The sequence below is a fragment of the Hyla sarda genome, chromosome 4, assembly GCF_029499605.1.
Source record: "Hyla sarda isolate aHylSar1 chromosome 4, aHylSar1.hap1, whole genome shotgun sequence".
In the NCBI taxonomy this organism is placed as follows: Eukaryota; Metazoa; Chordata; class Amphibia; order Anura; family Hylidae; genus Hyla; species Hyla sarda.
In genome coordinates this window covers 225,596,777-225,616,680 of record NC_079192.1, presented here as the reverse complement: position 1 = coordinate 225,616,680, position 19,904 = coordinate 225,596,777, and the positions used below count along the sequence as shown (strand labels likewise).

General features: G+C 43.8%; 1 protein-coding gene across 3 annotated transcripts in view; it reads right to left on the bottom strand.

Annotated features, from left to right (window-relative positions):
* The window catches only part of GRAMD4 (GRAM domain containing 4), a 199,819-nt gene that overhangs the window by 31,618 nt on the left and 148,297 nt on the right, over window positions 1-19,904 (bottom strand). For all 3 annotated transcript variants that reach the window (XM_056573695.1, XM_056573696.1, XM_056573697.1), the window contains exon 14: window positions 14,259-14,413. In XM_056573695.1, the coding sequence (XP_056429670.1) occupies window positions 14,259-14,413 (155 nt within the window). The remainder of the gene's footprint in view (window positions 1-14,258; window positions 14,414-19,904) is intronic.

Below are 19,904 nucleotides of genomic sequence, written 5' to 3'. Positions count from 1 at the left end.
GGGAGAAATAGTGCATGGACTAATTCTCCCGTTACTATCGCCCGTCACAAAATAACGGTTGTTTATAATAACGGGCGACAAGGGGTTAAAACGGCTATTCGAAAAATCCCCTAGACTATAATGGGGTTCATAACGGAAGTATTTTTATAGTGTGAAAGGGGCCTAAGAATGAAGCTAAAAGGAGTCAGCGAATTCCCACAGCCTAAAGGATTCATCCACCACCTCAGAGTAGCACCAAAAGAAAACTATATAGTTTTTTTTTTGTTTTTTTCGTCTACAGCAAAAGTTATACAGCGGTGCTATCAGCCACCCAGCTGTGTAAGGAACTACAGCCAGTATTATTCAAGTGAAGAGGGGCCAGACTGTAGTTCACTGCACAACTAGATGGCTGCTGTGCAGCGTAAACACAATGGCCCTCATTTACTATTCTAAACCAGACTTCTTTTGTCGTGTTTTTTTGTCGCATCTTTGTCTGCGCCATGTCGCAGACATCGTGCGCCAGTCTGCGACACGATGCAACATTTTTTCCAGACGGACCCGATGTGGATTCTCCCAAACCCGAAAAAGGGGCGTAACCCGACATTTCTGAGCTTTCCCACGTATTTATAAAGGTTTCCAACCCGAATTTGTTGAATTGTTGTGGATTTTTTCCCGACAGCTCAGAGGAGTTGGAAACCAAAACCAACAAAACGCACGTGCGACAAACAGGATGCGACATAGTAATAAATACCAGGGGAAAAAAGCAGTCGGGTAAGAAAGCAAGATAGACTTACAACCCGATTTTCTAAGTAAATGAGGGCCAATGAGGACACAGTACTACATTAGTGTTGCTGCCCATGGTAGGTCAGGGTTTCAAAGGTTGCCCCCCCCCCCCCCCCTCCAACACACCAATCCCTGCGAAATGCCATCACTTTATAAGATGGCAATATCCCGCTGCTTTAATTCCTTAAAAAGCCTCATGTACAACCATCTATACTGTGTTGTGCTCTCTTTTTCTATCCAATGATATTCGCTGAACTTTCTTATTAGAAACCTGAGTGAGAATTGCCAAAATACTTTGAGTCCTAAATTACTTCTAAACTACCAAGCCTAAAACATTTGGATTTTTAATGTGTATTTTGCCTTGCTGTCCACGGTTATAATTAAAGGTAATAGCAGTTTACTCTTACACGTGCATGTAAAGTAAGGGGGATTGTGGAAAAGCATACGCACAACAGTAGTGTCACAGTTCAAAGAGGAAAGCAGGAAGTGATCAGATCTATTTACATATATGTATGTGGTTGACATCTGAATTTACTAACTTTGCTAATGGAAACACGCCTTTATAGACATAGCATTGTCATCCTTCCCAACAGAAGGGGAGGGGTAAACCTAGACTACTCCCCTCCCACCCCATCAGAAGCCATAGTGGTGGAGTTGTAGCCAGGGTCTGAGTGATCAGTGTATCAGAACCTCTCCTTCACTCTGTGTCATTAGTGATTAGTGCAGGAAAAGAAAACCTTCTATAAAGACAAAGCAATACTAAATTACTCTTTTTCAAAGACGAGACAGCTTTTTAACCTCTTAAGGACCAATGACGTTGTGGAACGTCATGGCACCCTGGGCTTTAAGGACCAATGACGTCCCACAACGTCATGGCGTTTTCCGGTCCCTGCCGCTCAACGTTCAGCAGGCATGCCGTGCAAATGCCTAGGGGGGTCCCGGGACCCCCGCATGTCAGCGATCGCAGAAAATCGCATATCAATTCAGACATGCGATTTTCTCCTATTCCGGGCTGATCGCGTCTCTGGTGACCCGACCACACGAAAAATAGGGATGCTCGGACCTGTCAGTGACAGACCCCAGCATCCTGCAGGGTAGGAGTGAGGTCGCAATGCTGCGATCTCCTCCCATCCCCTGCCAGTGGTCAGAACTGATTCTGACCAATGGCAGAGCAGGACGGTGGGTTGCCATGGAAACTAGGGATCAACCGATATCGTTTTTTTAGGGCCGATACCGATAATCGGTGGAGGTTAGGGCCGATAGCCGATAACTTATACCAATATTCCGGTATAAGTTATCGGCTATTTATCCCCCCGCGACACCGCTGCAGATCATTTATTTAAAGCGGGCGCTTTAAATCAATGCACTGCAGTGGCTTTTGCGGTGCCATAGGCCGCTGCCGTCACCACCCGCTTCTCTCCCCCTACCTGTCAGGGTGATCCGGGCCATCCATCCTTCCTGTAGTGTCCGGCGGCATTCCGGGTGGAGGGTGAACTGGTTCGGGCTGTACTTCTTCTCCGGGGTCCTCTTCTCCACTCCGGGCAGGCTTCGGCCTAGTAACACAGCATAGATGCCGCTGCGCAGTGATGCCCGTGCGCAGCGACACACCTGACGTCATGGCGTAGCGGCGTCTATGCAGCGTACTAGGCCGGAGCCTGCCCGGAGTGGAGAAGAGGACCCCGGAGAAGGACAGCCCGGACCGGTTCACCCTCCACCCGGAATGCCGCCGGACACTACACGAAGGATGGATGGCCCGGACCACCCCCATTACGGGTAAGTTAAAAAAAATTTATTGACTCGGAGGGTGGGGGAGGGGCCCGACCGGTATAGCGTGGGAGAAAAAAAAAACGGTATCCAGTTCATACCGGTATACCGCCCAGCACTACGGTGGGGGGTGCGATGCGGTGGGTCGGGGAGGGCGCGTTGCGGTGCGGCGGGTCGGGGGGGCGGTCGCGGTGCGGGGCATTATCGGCTTATCGGCAAGGTAATTGCCGATACCGATAATGCCCAAAATCGTGAATATCGGCCATACCGATAATCGGTCGATCCCTAATGGAAACCCCTCGTTCTGCCCACCCCTGGATGTCAGGCAGAACGGGGGGAGAACATGGAGGCCGGTACCTGGAGGAGAAGACTCGTGGGGCCTGGCAATCATCGCAAATATTCATCGGAGATACCGGCTCAGGTAGGGAATCGACTGTGTGTTGGGGGGGGGGGGGATTAAACTGAAAGTAAAGTGATTTTTCCTGTGGCAACCACTAGGAAGGCCGAACTGCAACTCCCAGCATGCCCAGATAGCCAAAGGCTGTCTGGGCATGCTGGGAGTTGTAGTTTTGCAACATCTGGAGGGTCACAGTTTGGGGACCACTGTTACAGTGGTGCCCAAACTGTAGCCCTCCAGATGTTGCCAAACTACAACTCTCAGCATGCCTAGACTGCCCAGGCATGCTGGGAGTTGTAGTTCTGTAACATCTGTCCCTTCAGATTTTGCAATTTTCATGACATTTTATAAAAATTGCTGCTCTACTTTGAAGCCCTCTAATTTTTCCAAAAAGTAAAAATATGTCCATTTTATGATGCCAACATAAAGTGGACATATTGTATTTGTTAATAAAAATTAAATTTATTTGGAATATCCATTTTCCTTACAAGCAGAGAGCTTCAAAGTTGGAAAAATGCTAAATTTTCAAAATTTTCATGAAATTTGGGAATTTTTCACAAAAAAAGGATGCAAGTAACGCCGAAAATTTACCACCAAAATAAAGTAGAATATGTCACGAAAAAACAATCTCAGAATCTGAATATTCGGTAAAAGCATATTAGAGTTATTAATGCTTAAAGTGTCGGTGGTCAGATGTGCAAAAAACGCTCTGGTACTAAGGTGTAAAATGGCCTGGTCCTTAAGGGGTTATAACACAAACTTATTGGGAAAAAGGCTCTAGCCACAGGTTCTGCTCCCATATCCAGGCCAAACCAATGCTGACACTAGTCTTTCCAGTGCCCTGCTATACCCCTTCTTCATTTCCATTGCCAGCTTGCTCCTAAGCCAGCACTGTAGATGCACTTTGCCCATCCACAGCATTCAGACTCTTCCAATACATGGCATCTACCAAGGATGCAAGACTGCTTGCCCCAGCAACTCTGACTTATGGTTCAAATCAGCAGGAATGACAGTGCTGCCCTTGGGCTTTTCTTCATGGTAGGATAACATTTTTAGTGACCCAAAGCAGGATACTAGAACAAAAACACCGCCTTGACCCAAAAACTGCCAGAAGACTGTGTAAAGAACACAGCATTTCAGGGGGAAAAAGGGATCCCCAGACTTTATCTAGTGACTCCTAGAGGAGACCTATTCTGGAAAGTAACCTTCAGTCCATTAAGACAACCCCATCTGGGGCAGAAAAGCCATGCAGCTCCAACCTTGTGATGACAGAGGAATTCTGTATAATCAATATGGAAAGGAATAGAAATTTAAGGGGGGGGGGATATTCCTTTTTTTAAAGTGATCTCAGTTTCCTGTTCAGGACACAGGCTGTCTCTCCCAGGTGCAGTCATGGGTGTAATGGGGAAAAAAAAAAAAAAAACTTTAAATGGGGTGTCCTTTTTACATGCCTGTCAGAAGATATATATATATATATATATATATATATATATATATATATATATATATACACACACACACACACACACACAGTGGGGCAAAAAAGTATTTAGTCAGCCACCAATTGTGCAAGTTCTCCCACTTAAAAAGATGAGAGAGGCGTGTAATTTTCATCATAGGTATACCTCAACTATGAGACATAATGAGAAAAAAAAAAAACATATAATCACATTGTCTCATTTTTAAAGAATTTATTAGCAAATTATGGTGGAAAATAAGTATTTCGTCAATAACAAAAGTTCATCTCAATACTTTGTTATATACCCTTTGTTGGCAATGACAGAGGTCAAAAGTTTTCTGTAAGTCTTCACAAGGTTTTCACACACTCTTGCTGGTATTTTGGCCCATTCCTCCATGCAGATCTCCTCTAGAACAGTGATGTTTTGGGGCTGTCGCTGGGCAACATGGACTTTCAACTCCCTCCAAAGGTTTTCTATGGGGTTGAGATCTGTAGACTGGCTAGGCCACTCCAGGACCTTGAAATGCTTCTTACGAAGCCACTCCTTCATTGCCTGGACGGTGTGTTTGGTATCATTGCCATGCTGAAAGACCCAGCCACATTTCATCTTTAATGCCCTTGCTGATGGAAGGAGGTTTTCACTTAAAATCTCACAATACATTGCCCCATTCATTCTTTCCTTTACACGGATCAATCGTCCTGGTCCCTTTGTTGAAAAATAGCCCCAAAGCATGATGTTTCCACCCCCATGCTTCACAGTAGGTATGTTTTCTTTGTATGCAACTCAGCATTCTTTCTCCTCTAAAAACGACAAGTTGAGTTTTTACCAAAAAGTTCTACTTTCATCTGACCATATGACATTCTCCCAATACTCTTATGGATCATCCAAATGCTCTCTAGCAAACTTCAGACGGGCCCGGGCATGTACTGGCTTAAGCAGGGGGACACGTCTGGCACTGCATGATTTGAGTCCCTTGTGGCGTAGTGTGTTACTGATGGTAGCCTTTGTTACTTTGGTCCCAGCTCTCTGCAGGTCATTCACTAGGTCCCCCGTGTGGTTCGGGGATTTTTGCTCACCGTTCTTGTGATCATTTTGACACCAGGGGTGAGATCTTGCTTGGAGCTCCAGATCGAGGGAGATTATCAGTGGTCTTGTATGTCTTCCATTTTCTAATAATTGCTCCCACAGTTCATTTCTTCACACCAAGCTGCTTGCCTATTGCAGATTCAGTCTTCCCAGGCCAGTGCATGTCTACAATTTTGTTTCTGTGTCCTTCAACAGCTCTTTGGTCTTGGCCATAGTAGAGTTTGGAGTGTGACAGTTTGAGGTTGTGGACAGGTGTCTTTTATACTGATAACAAGTTCAAACAGGTGCCATTAATACAGGTAACAAGTGGAGGACAGAGGAGACTCTTAAAGAAGAAGTTACAGGTCTGTGAGAGCCAAAATATTGCTTGTTTGTAGGTGACCAAATACTTAGTTTCCACCATAATTTGCAAATTCTTTAAAAATCAGACAATGTGATTTAATGGATTTTTTTCTCATTATGTCTTTCATAGTTGAGGTATACATATGATGAAAATGACAGGCCTCACCTTTTTAAGTGGGAGAACGTGCACAATTGGTGGCTGACTAAATACTTTTTTTGCCCCACTGTATATATGTGTAACTCTGCAATGTTAAACTTAAAACATTGGCATTCTGCGTTTATACACATTTGCTATCCAGTAAATGAACAGACAGCATGATGCTTGTGCCTGTTATGCAGTACTAGTTACATTCAATGATATTCTACTAAAATGCTTTCAACTCTTAGATTAACTTTCACTCTACATATGATAAAATCATTTATCAAGATATTAAATTCCGATCTGTTGTAAGAATACTGCCGCTTGTAATGTGACCAGCTTTACAGTGCATTTATGTCTGAGAACAGCTTTCAGTGTGAATAATACAACAGGTCTTGCCCCTAAGTAAGTCTACAGCTAAAGTTACAACAGTTGTGCATATATTAGTACATTTGTTCCAAATGTGTGGGCCAATGAAGTTTTAGATGTCTCTTAAATATCTTGGCAACATATACTCATGGAGATTAAGTATGTGCACAGAAAAATAACAGAACATAAAACTAAAGTCTATCCAATCACAGGTCAGCTTTCATTTTACCAGAGCACTTTGAAAAATTAATGCTCATCTGTGATTGGATATGTCTAGGCCAATTCCACAACCTACACAGACAGGCAATGTACTTCTGAACAATTCTTGATGACCATTCATTAAAGTGTACCTGTCGTTAACTAAAGCTTTTTATATAATGTAGATAATACCATTATATGTATATTTGTAATATGCATTGGTTAAAAAAATGTGTATATTTTGTCCCACAGCTATTGTCTGTGTCTCTTTGTGAGGAGTCCAAGAAGGGCTCTGTGCAGTGAGGCTCTATGACATGCTCCCTGCTCACACATCAGGATGACCGACAAGCCAGGAACCTGCACATAGCCCTACTTGTCCTGCCCTCACTTCCTGTATTTGGTCTCCTCACAGAGACCGGCAACAGCCGCAGGGACAGCATTTTTTCACCCACAAATATAGGTATGCCTTAACCACAGGGAAGGGGATAAGTGTCTGATCATGGGGGAAGTCCGTCCTCTGGGACTTTCCCTGCAATCTCCTGTCTGGCACCCTGGATCTCCTCATGCACGGAGTGGCCATGAAGCGGTGGCCGACATGCCCCCTCTATGCATCTATGCATGGGAGAATGAGAAACAGCGCTTATGTATCTCCGGCTCTCCCATAGAGATGCACGGAGGGTTGTCTTGACCCCTGCCTCGTGCACAGAGCCGTGCTCGCTCCCTGCATGAGGAGAGTCAGGGTGCCAGGCAGGAGAATGCAGGGGTCCCAGCGGTCGGACCCCCGCCATCAGACACTTATCTCCCACCCTGTGGATAGTGGATAAGTTGTGCAATACCAGAGTACCCCTTTAAAGAGGACTTGTGCCTAGATCCCCAAAAATAGCTTAGAGAGCCCTGATCGCACACCTTTTTACAGTTTCTTCTTATGCCCCTCCGTTCCTGAGATATGTGGGTTTATATTTTGTCCGATAATTAAGGGAATCAGTCAGATGGGTGTGAACTTAACTTTAATATTCAAAATGAATATCAGGTGATGGGCAGGGTTATGTAGTGAGGGGTTGTGAATGTTGTTCAAGTCTTTATTCCACCGATGCTAAACCCATTACACAATTGAGTGCATAATGGTTTTAGCATCCATTGAATAAGAAGATTTTTGTTTACGCACCGTAAAATCTCTTTCTCGTAGTCTTCATTGGGGGACATCTAACTGATGAGTATATGCTCTTGCCACTAGGAGGCGCTGACACTAGGAAAAAAAAGTCGGCTCCTCCCTGGCAGGATATACCCGCCCACCTGCAGTGAGGTAATCAGTTTTGTCACAAAGCAGTAGGAGAAGCCAACAAGTAAACACATCCAAAGGACCCTAGAAAGGAAACCCGACTAACAATCCAAGAACCGGAAAAATAGTCCGGAAAGAAGATGAAGAAATGGGTGGATGCGGTGTCCCCCAATGAAGACTACAAGAAAGAGATTTTACGGTGAGAAAACAAAAATCTTCTTTTCTTGGTCGTTCTTCATTGGGGGACACATAACTGATGGGACGTACCAAAGCAGTCCCCTAGGGTGGGAAAAAACAACCAACGGAGAAAAGAAATCAGTCTCAAGACTGGACTCACGCGTCCACAAGGCCTGCGAGCAAGCCCCCAGGCTGGAGACACACTAGGCCCAGAAAGTGGACTCCTGGAAGAACACCCGTCCAAGGAGATGGATTAGGATGCCAAGGAAAAAAGGTCGTCCCTGTAGAGACTCAAGACACCCGGTTCATATAGAGAGACGGAAACCACAGGAAAAAAGAAAGATGGAAACCTGCTCCGGAGAGGTCTGGTGCATGAGAACAAAGACCTGAACAGCCACAGACTCAAAAACCCCTGTCACGAGTACCCAGAAGGGGCCCGCCACGAGTACCCAGAAGGCGATGTAAAGCGGAGAACCTGAACGCCCTCCAACTCGGGTGGACCTGGGCCCCGAAAGAAGAAGGGAGCGGCAAACACCCTGAAAAAGAGGGGCATCACGGATACTAGAGAGACCGACAAGTAAACTGGAGACGTAGAATCCCCTGGAAGATGAACCCCTGAAGAATAAGGAAAACAGACGTGCACAAAAAAATTCTCCGAGCGACAAACTTCCGTGAAGCAGTGCAGAACAGAAAGACCGCCCCGATTAAAGAGACCACGGAGGAGTCTTGGCCGGATCACTACACATGCCCAAGACCTGAACCATCACCCAGGCCTAAGGAACCGGAAGAGCAGCCGAAAAAGAAAGCACGCCACAGCATCCTAAGACAGAGTCCAAGTCAAGGAAACCAACCAGTCCTAGACCACGAGCAAAGTAAAGAAACGTCCCGCCAGAATGGGAACGGAGGGAGAAACAAATGAGAACCCAACTGGCATTCTCAGGGAGATTGTACCAACTTCTCCAACGGAGGAGAGAGCCAAACTGCGGGAGCAGCAGTAGCCAATCAAAAACAGAGAGAGAAAGCCAGGCTGGGATAGCGGACAGTAAGCCCAAAAGCCTAGACAGGAAAAGGCTCTGTTGAATGCTTTCAGCAAAAAAAAACAAGGGCCCGCCAGATATTGCACCTATATAGCAGGAAACAGCGAGATGGCAACCTCGTGGCGGCAGAAAAAATTCAACAAAAAGGACCCTCCTGAGGAAGGAAGACAAGGGTAGTTGACCCCAGCCAAGCACACTGATCCCCGTACCCCCTGTGGAAGGGGAATTGGTAAAGCTCGCCAGGCGCAGGAGGAGCAGGGAAATGCTGCCCCACAGCATGGGACAAGCACTGGGAGGACAGAGCCCCCCGGTCCCGACGGCAACCCAACGCTGCCTGAAGAAGCCACCTTGTGTCCCAGGAGGGAACGGAGTCCTGTACACTGGAGCTGGGCAAAAACTACAAGACGTGTTGAAAGCCATTCCAGACAGAGACAGATAGGTGCCTGAGCCACCCCGGGCCGAAACCCCGGGAAACACCCCTGGAGGTATGGGGAGGGGCTAAATTGACTGTCACCCCAGCAGGCCCCATGTCAAATTACAGAAGTGCTCAACCTCCGCAGAACTGAGGAAACAAAATCCCCGGAAGCCCCGAGGAACACCCCACCGAACAAATGAAAGGTGGGCTCCACACCTCCAGGGTGGTCCTAGCATATGTAGGAACACAGACATGGGCATAGCAGTGGGATACTAAGTCTGCAGGCACGAAAGACACCGCAGACATCTAAGAGACCAGCAGGAAAGGAGGTATGCCTCCAGCAGACCAATAGTGTAACCTAAAAAAGGAGAACAGAGAGATGCTGCTGTTGCTGAGAAGTCCCTGGGACCTGCAGAAAAAAAGGCCCACCCCTCATCTCCTAATGGCGACAGACACTAAGGCTGCAGACACAGACTCAGGAGATGAAGAATGAATGGGGAGCAGGAAAAATACAGACAGACAGTGTGACTTACAGGTAGAAAGGGTCCCAATAACCCACAGGTACACCTGGAAGAGAAAGACGCCAGATTGCAGCCGTGGCATTGGCGGAAACTGAGGAGGTGACCAGGCGGATTAGAACACCATGCAGACACAGTCTAGCTATGTGGCAAAGGGACCATGGCCATATGAAAACACACAGTGAAGTGAGATAACAGCCTGAAGACAGAGTAGCAGGCAGCAGAGAGGGACCTGACCCAGTAGGTAACCCTGGAAACCAGTATGTGGTGCCTTGTATAAGGCCCAAGGGCGACCTGGGGAGACTCACTCGAAACTACACCATGGTAGTGGGTAACCTGAACTACCGTCCACGGTGTGAAAGTCTATGGTAGTTGATCCGACATCGTAAACCATGCGGAAACCCATTTGGACGGCAGGAAGAGGATTCCTGAGCACCCATGGTCACTCCAATCAACCTCCCACGAAAACGGGGCACTGGAGAGCGGCCTAACCAATGGGCGACCCGGTGGTGTGGAACCCAACAGACGAAGGACTGTCAGACTGAAAACAACCCCGAATACTTGCAGAAACTCTACTACAGATCCCGCACCTAGTCAGTGAGGCTGAGAAATCCCGACCCTGGGGAATAGAGGGAGGCAGGGGAGCCGTGAAATGCAGCCCTGACATCTCGTATAGTGTCCGTGAGACACGGTGGGTCAGTTCTACGTATACCGCGCACAGCGGTACCGAAACACAGCCGCTGAGATGCGTGACAGGCAGTGTAGAAAACCCTGCAGACCACTGTGTGGCTTACTGGTATGGAGCAACAGTACCTCGCACAGTAGTGAGGTACCAGAAGACCAGTCACAGATACACCAGCCGTGTGATGAGTGACAGATGGTGTAGGAAACCTGCAGACCACTGTCTGGCTTAGAGGTATGAGTCCATAGAAGACAACAAGGCATTTCATCGGCACCTCGCACAGCAGTGAGGTACCAGAACTCCCATCGCAGAGACATCAGCCATTTGATGTATGACAGGCGGCATAGGCAACCATGCAGACCACTCACTGTCTGACTTACTGGTATAGGTCCATAGTAGACAACGGGACACTCCGTGGGACGCCTTACAAGTAGTGAGGTACCGGAACTCCAGCCGCAGATACATCAGTCGTTTGAAGTAGGACAGGTGGTGTAGGAAAAACATGCAGACTACTGTCTGGCTTACTCTTATGGGTCCATAGTAGACAATGGGACACCTCGTTGGACACCTCCTACAGTAATGAGGTACCAGACACCAGCCGCAGATGCATCAGCCATTTGATTTATGACAGGTGGTGTAGGCAACCATGTAGACCCCTGTCTGGCCTACTGGTATGGGTCCCTAGTAGACAACGGGACACTCCATCGGGCACCCCGCAAAGCAGTGGGGAACAGAGTGTGAGCCGTGGATGCAGCAGCCAAGAATTGAGTAACAGGCGAGACTACTGTCTGGCACAATAAAATCAGGGCTAATCCATGCCATGCAGGAATATTCTCCTGCGGACCGAGTGCTGGACGAGGGGATCTGTAGCACTAGCCGCGGATGCGATAGCCTGTGGAGAAGGGAATCCCAGAGCATGAATTGTCAAGAACACCCCTAGGATGTATGGCTAACAGACCTGCCCAATGAGAAATCCAAATGAAAACTGAGCGACTGCCAGCAAGCAAAGGAACTGCATGGCAATAAGTGGAATATGAACCCCCGACTCCAAGGGGACTAGGATCCCTGGTAACAACCCGCCATGGCGGATATCAAATGCTCCATGAAGTGAGCAACAAAAACTATAATACTATAATACAGGTGATGGCCACAAGAGGGCGCCAAACATCAACAAATGGTCTAAGTGACCAAGAAATATGTACAATTATTTATTTTTAATTATTATTATTATTATTAATTTACAGTAAACATTAAAATATGTACTCCAGCTGTCCATAACCACGTGAAGGAGAACATTGGGAGCAGGGCATGAGTACCCATGGTCACTCTCCCAAAGTGCTGCCCAAAGCGGCAGCAAAAAGTCCCGGAGAAGCGACGGCTCATAGCAGTGCTCAAGTGTCTGCTCCGGGATGGGACAACAGTGGGCCGGACCGCGAGCTCCGGTCGGCAGTTGCCGCGGGAGCCGAGACTTTTGCCCACGCCGACCCCGCCAACGGGGAAGGAGGCTGGGCTAGGCAACCTCCATTTGCAGCACGCGAGGCGGAGAGGAGGAGCTCTGTTCTCCCAGCTCGCGCGCTGAATAGGGGAGGAAAGAAGAAGGGTAGAGCTATACAGTCGTAGCAAGGGGGAAAGAAGAGAGGCAGCCATGAGCCACCAGGACCCTGGACACCCGGCGGCTGAGTTCTATACATGTTCCGAAGAGCCACTACAAATGCCGGCGGCTGTCCTCCACAGGACCTAATATGTATAAGACACAATCCCCCCCCCCCCCCCCAGGGAACCTGAGGGAGCCCCAATAAAGGACAGAGTCCCTAAGAACCCCAATAAAGGACAGAGTCCCTAAGAGGGAGGCAGGGAGGAAAGGGGGGGGGGGGAGAGATATATACTCACCTGTCTTCTTATACTCCCCTCAAGATGTCTTCAGCCAGCCTTTTTGTCACCTGCAACACGTCATGCTGTTTTTTCAGACCAGGATGAGCAGGGAAAACAGGGGGGCCCTAGGTGCAACCCCAGGCGCTGGCCGTTGGCGGGAAGGGGTTAACGTTGCATTTGTATTATATGTACCGTGCCCCTTAGCCGCATATAGCGTTGGCGGGAAGGTGTTAACGGTGCATTTGTATTTTATGTCCCGTGCCCCTTAGCTGCATATGGGGGAACAGGTAGCGCCATGTCCTGAACCCCCACCTGAAAAGAAAAAACTAAAGGGAATAAAGAATCTAACTAAACAGCCCTTACTAGAAAATAACAAAAAAAAGACAAGATCTGGGGAGCTCCAGACCTGTGTGTCTGACCTCCTAGCTTACACTAGTTAAAACTGATTACCTCACTGCAGGTAGGCGGGTATATCCCACAGGAGCCAACTTTTTTTCCCAGTGTCAGCGCCTCCTAGTGGCAAGAGCATATACCCATCAGTTAGGTGTCCCCCCAATGAAGAACGACCGAGAAAAGTAATCTTGCTTTTGACTCTGGTAATAGGCTGGTTCTTTTCTTCCTGTACTACTATGTTGCAGAGACTAAGCCTGTACAGTGCTGTGTAGAGGAGCAAGCAACACAGGTGAGCTGGATACAACTTTCTTTGTATGGGTCTGAATGTTGTACATTGAGGGGGGCTTATGCCCAATACACACCTTCTCCCTGCTGCCAGGTCTTGCTCAGCCTATCACCAGCCGAGGCGGGACATGGCTGTGGCAGGTGATACGCTGAGCGCAGTATGAGTCACCGAGCCCAAGAAGCAGGAAGAAGACCAGCACTGGAGACCGGGGGAACGTAGGAAGAGGTGTTAAAGTTTTTTTTTTTTGTTATTGCAGCCTGGGCACAGGGGAAATAAAAAGTGTTTAACCACAGTTCTCCTTTAAACTGTAAAAAGGTGTGTGATCAGAGTACTCTTGGCTATTTAATACAATCTATTTTTTGAGGGGTCGGTCACAGGTCCTTTTAAAGTAAACTATTATATAAAAAGGTTCATCAAAAAGAAGGCAAAGCTACCAGCACTGCTGTGTTAACAGTGATAGGTGTGCACCAGGTGGAAGATACGAAGCAAAAGTCCTCTCAGGGTGCTACGTCGAGAACAGACTAAATTCAAAATCCACACAGAAAGAATGGTAGACGGCACTCACCAGGGAAATGCTTTAACTTCTTTATTTGCTTCAGCAACCATATCACATCAAAGGAGCGATGTCATGCAGGTTACATGGCGGAGACACCGGGGATGCAGCGTGGAGGTAACAGCTGTGTCGTACTTCCGTACTTCTTCAGATCACTCTGAAAAGTGCGGAAGTACGACACAGCTGTTACCTCCACGCTGCATCCCCGGCGTCTCCGCCATGTAACCTGCATGACACCGCTCCTTTGATGTGATACGGTTGCTGAAGCAAATAAATAAGTTAAAGCATTTCCCTGGTGAGTGCCGTCTACCATTCTTTCTGTGTGGATTATATAAAAAGGCATATAAGAATTTTTCAGAAAACCCTACTGAATATTGTAAGTATTTTCGATTAGAGAGTTCTGGAATATTACTACTTGTTTCAGGTGCAGAGATAATATTTTCTAATATAGTAATGTTACTAAAGGCAAAAGTCTGTTAAAAGTGATCTTTTATTTTTAATAATTTTATATATAGACATTAAAGCTTACCCTTCTAGATGCAGTTACATTAGTTCGTTCTTTAAGTTGAGGATCCGTAGGAAGGTTTGTCCAGATAATGTATGGAGTGTCATACTTGTCTCGAAGCCTCGGGCATCGTTTGAAAACGAAGTCAATGAGGAAAAACTTGATGCCAGCATAGAGACCTAAAATATATATTTTAATTAATTTACGTAAGAGAAAACCATGATTTTAAATGTTAGAAAATGTATGGTACCTTATAAATGATGCACACCTTTAAAATTATTTATTTTAGTTTTTGCTTTGTACTTTTTATCACACAATAAACTCTTTCCCCATAGGTCTTTATTAAAATGTGTTACTTTCAGTTCTACATCCTCCTTCTGTGCCATGTTGCCATGTTAATAGAAACGGTAGAAGAAAAAAAAAAGAAAACCACACAAGGCGCCTAGTGCATTATTCTCAATATGCAAATTTTTGGAACAGTAAGGATAGGTATTGTGCTCACCTTGAGCGCAATAAAAGTGCGCATATCACCCCGACAATTTAAGTACGGGGTTTTGTGATGATGATCCGGGAGTGCTGCAATGCCGTAGGGACGTGGGAACAGGTGCAAGGCATCCCACAGGATATGCAGAGATTAAGGTAGAAATGTCCCTTTCAGGCGCTGCTTCTCCCCACGAAGTCGATTAAACAAGTATTCTTTAAGATATTTTTATTAAAAGACCAATAACACATTTCGGCTTGAAAACCCTTCCTCAGATTGGCATAACATAGTCAGTACATGAACAAGTATTTATACATAAAAAACAAAAATAAACAAACATAAGGTGGGAGGGATTAAGAAAGGGGAGAGATGGAAGCTCAGGTAAATCACATGACAAGGGACGGAAAAAAGATCGGGAGATTTAAAATAAAAGTAACCATTCTGTTAACGTGATAGTAGCTAGTATTAGGGTCATAGCAATCTACACCAATTCTGTTAAAAATAAGTCTGTTTAGATGATGTAGAGACACGTTGAGATGCATCTTCACACTGTGAGGGGGTGGAGTTTATGCGCATCGTCATTATTGCGAGGGAGGTGTAACCCGGCTTTCCCAGATTCGGATGATACTGAATAGAGATGAGCGAACTTACAGCAAATTCGATTGGTCACGAACTTCTCGGCTCGGCAGTTGATGACTTATCCTGCATAAAGGAGTTCAGCTTTCAGGTGCTCCGGTGGGCTGGAAAAGGTGGATACAGTCCTAGGAAAGAGTCTCCTAGGACTGTATCCAACTTTTCCAGCCCACGGGAGCACCTGAAAGCTGAACTAATTTATGCAGAATAAGTCATCAACTGCCGAGCCGAGAAGTTTGTGACGAATCGAATTTACTGTAAGTTTGCTCATCTCTAATACTGACGGAAGAAGACATCCAAAGGTAAGCTCAACAATTAAAGTAAAGGTGGGATGATATAAATGACTGGAAAAATAGGTAGTAGGATGACTAATAGGGAAGAAAGGAACTATAGAAAGAAATATATAAATAAATGAAATATAGAAAAAACTAAAAAAAATATATAAATATATATATAAAAAAAATAACATTTAGTTCTCAGGGTTAGAAGATATAGATATAAAATGGGTCGACAGTGTTCGATCCTGGGAATTTCACCGAATGAACAGAGACTTTATATGTGGATATATAGCATGTATGAAGGATAAAAAAGAGGGAAAGAGTATTATACTTACAATACCGGGGCATACCATGGAGATATCATAGAGATACTATATATGGGAAATAAGAACAAGAAGCGAATGTAATAAATAGGATAAATAAAATTAAATGGTATACGCATAATAACTGGGATAGGTATTAAAAATGCGGAATTTGTAAAATCAAATTTGGGATAAAAATTTAAATTGATCTGCATTTTAAAATGGAGTAAGAATTGTCACGGAGTACACAAATGTATTAATTGAACTCTGTATATATTACTATATATATATATATATATATATATATATATATATATATATATATATATATTATATGATATGATATTCGAAAAAAAATTATAATATATATATATATATATATATATATATACACACACACACATATATATATATAACCATAAAATGTATGGATAAAATGTATGGTTCTGTATATGAGAATATAAAATTGATAATAAATTAATAAAAATATAATAGTATATATATGTATAACCATAAATATGTACAAGTCTATATACATAGATTTAACATCCATAGAAATAATATGAAGCAATATTGGACACTGTATAGTGTCATACATATATATATGTAAAACTATGTGTATAAATTATGACTATATCGGAATATGTATGGAATCCATTTTGTTCATGGAAATTGCATTATGTCGATAGAAATAATATGAAGCAATATAGAACACTATATAGTAACACGTATAAAAATATGTATGGACTGACTATATGTGAAAGAATTGTATTGTGAAAGTATACAATTCTTTCACATATAGTCAGTCCATACATATTTTTATACGTGTTACTATATATACTATATAGTGTTCTATATTGCTTCATATTTCTATAGACATAACGCAATTTCCATAAACAAAATGGATTCCATACAAATTCCTATATTATCATAATTTATACACAGTTTTACATATATATATACAGGGTGGGCCATTTAAATGGATACACCTTAATAAAATGGGAATGGTTGGTGATTATTGTTTTTTCAATAGGAAGAGGGTCATGTGACACATCAAACTTATTGGTAATTTCACAAGAAAAACAATGATGTGCTTGGTTTTAACGTAACTTTATTCTTTCATGAGTTATTTACAAGTTTCTGACCACTTATAAAATGTGTTCAATGTGCTGCCCATCGTGTTGGATTGTCAATGCAACCCTCTTCTCCCACTCTTCACACACTGATAGCAACACCGCAAGAGAAATGCTAGCGCAGGCTTCCAGTATCCGTAGTTTCAGGTGCTGCAGAATGGGCAAAACAAAAATTGGAACAGGACCCTCAGTTTACGCAAAAATATTTTGTTCAGTGATGAGGCAAACTTTTATGTGAATGGTGAAGTTAACAAACAAAACCACCGCTATTGGTCTGACACTAACCCACATTGGATAGATCCCTCCAAGACTGTTGGAACACAAAAATTGATGGTATGGTGTGGTATATGGGGTACAAAGATAGTGGGGCCATTCTTCATCAATAGAAACCTCAAGGCCACTGGATATGCGAAATAGCTACGTGATGATGTGTTTCCCTCTTTATGCACTGAAGCTGGCACGTTCCCTGAGTTTTTCCAGCAAGATGGTGCACCACCACATTATGGGTGTCAGATCCGAGCATTCCGAGATGAACAGTTTCCTGGAAAGTGGATTGGTCATCGTGGGCTAGTTGAATGGCCCCCAAGGTCTCCTGATCTTACCCCCTTAGACTTTTATCTTTGGGGTCATCTGAAGGCAATTGTCTATGCTGTGAAGATACGAGATGTGCAGCACCTGAAACTACAGATACTGGAAGCCTGTGCTAGCATTTCTCCTATGGTGTTGCTATCAGTGTGTGAAGAGTGGGAGAAGAGGGTTGCATTGACAATCCAACACAATGGGCAGCACATTGAACACATTTTATAAGTGGTCAGAAACTTGTAAATAACTCATGAAAGAATAAAGTTACGTTAAAACCAAGCACATCATTGTTTTTCTTGTGAAATTCCCAATAAGTTTGATGTGTCACATGACCCTCTTCCTATTGAAAAAACAAAAGTTGGATTCAAAATGGCCAACTTCAAAATGGCCGCCATAGTCACCACCAATCTTGAAAAGTTTCCCCCCTCACACATACTAATGTGCCACAAACAGGAAGTTAATATCACCAACCATTCCCATTTTATTAAGGTGTATCCATATAAATGGCCCACCCTGCATATAACATGTGTCACTATACAGTGTCCAATATTGCTTCATATTATTTCTATGGATGTTATATCTATGTATATAGTCTTGTACATATTTATGGTTATACATATATATATATATATATATATATATATACACTATTATATTTTTTATTAATTTATTGTTATCAATTTCATATTCTCATATACAGAACCATACATTTTATGGATATATATATATATATATATATATATATATATATATATATATATATATATATTCCCCCCCCCCCCCCCCATCATATTTATATAGTAATATATACAGAGTTCAATTAATACATTTGTGTACTCCGTGACCATTCTTACTCCATTTTAAAATGCAGATCAATTTAAATTTTTATCCCAAATTTAATTTGACAAATTCCGCATTTTTAATACCTATCCCAGTTATTATGCTTATACCATTTAATTTTATTTATCCTATTTATTACATTCGCTTCTTGTTCTTATTTCCCATATATAGTATCTCTATGATATCTCCATGGTATGCCCCGGTATTGTAAGTATAATACTCTTTCCCTCTTTTTTATCCTTCATACATGGTATATATCCACATATAAAGTCTCTGTTCATTCGGTGAAATCCCCAGGATCGAACACTGTTGACCCATTTTATATCTATATCCTTCTAACCCTGGGAATGAAATGTTATTTTTTCTATATATATTTTTATCTTTTTTTTATATAGTTTTTTCTATATTTCATTTATTTATATATTTCTTTCTATAGTTCCTTTCTTCCCTATTAATTAGTCATCCTACTACCAATTTTTCCAGTCATTTATATCATCCCACCTTCACTTTAATTGTTGAGCTTACCTTTGGATGTCATCTTCTGTCAGTATCATCCGAATCTGGGAAAGCCGGGTTACACCTCCCTCGGAATAATGACGATGTGCATAAACTCCACCCCTTAACAGTGTGAAGATGCATCTCAACGTGTCTCTACATCATCTGTGGTTGCGGCGCAAGCCTCACCACCGCTCACCTTGACCAGTCTATTTCATCATAGTGCGGTGCAAGCCTCAGTTTCCTGATCACCAAATGTATATTGGTCATTTCTCCTAAACAGACTTATTTTTAACAGAATTGATGTAGATTGCTATCACCCTAATACTAGCTACTATCATGGTAACAGAATGGTTACTTTTATTTTATTTTAAATCTCCCGATCTTTTTTCCATCCCTTGTCATGTGATTTACCAGAGCTTCCATCCCTCCCACCTTATGTTTGGCGTTTTTTTTATTTTTATGTATAAATACTTGTTCATGTACTGACTATGTTATGCCAATCTGAGGAAGGGGTTTAGACCCGAAACGAGTCATTGGTTTTTAATAAAAATATCTTAAAGAATACTTGTTTCATCGACTTCGTGGGGAGAAGCAGCGCCTAAAAGAAGGACGTTTCAACCTCATTCTCTGCATGTAGCCATGTTATCATGAAGTCTGTCAGAGAGGCTAGATTGAAAAGATCGCCTTAAAAGAAAATTGTCAGGAATGTGCTTGTAAAGTTCCTTTCTTCTGTCTATAATATGCGCTTCAAGGCAGGCCCCCCGCTTGCCATCTGATCAGCCTCCCGCACTGAAGCTTCTAAGCCCGCCCCCGTTTTATAAACATTCATCATCTTCAACTCCACGTCCTAGCGACGTGGAGTCACATATCACTCTTATTGCAGAGCGCATGATGTGCTCGGTGTACTGTTGTTGCTCTGCACA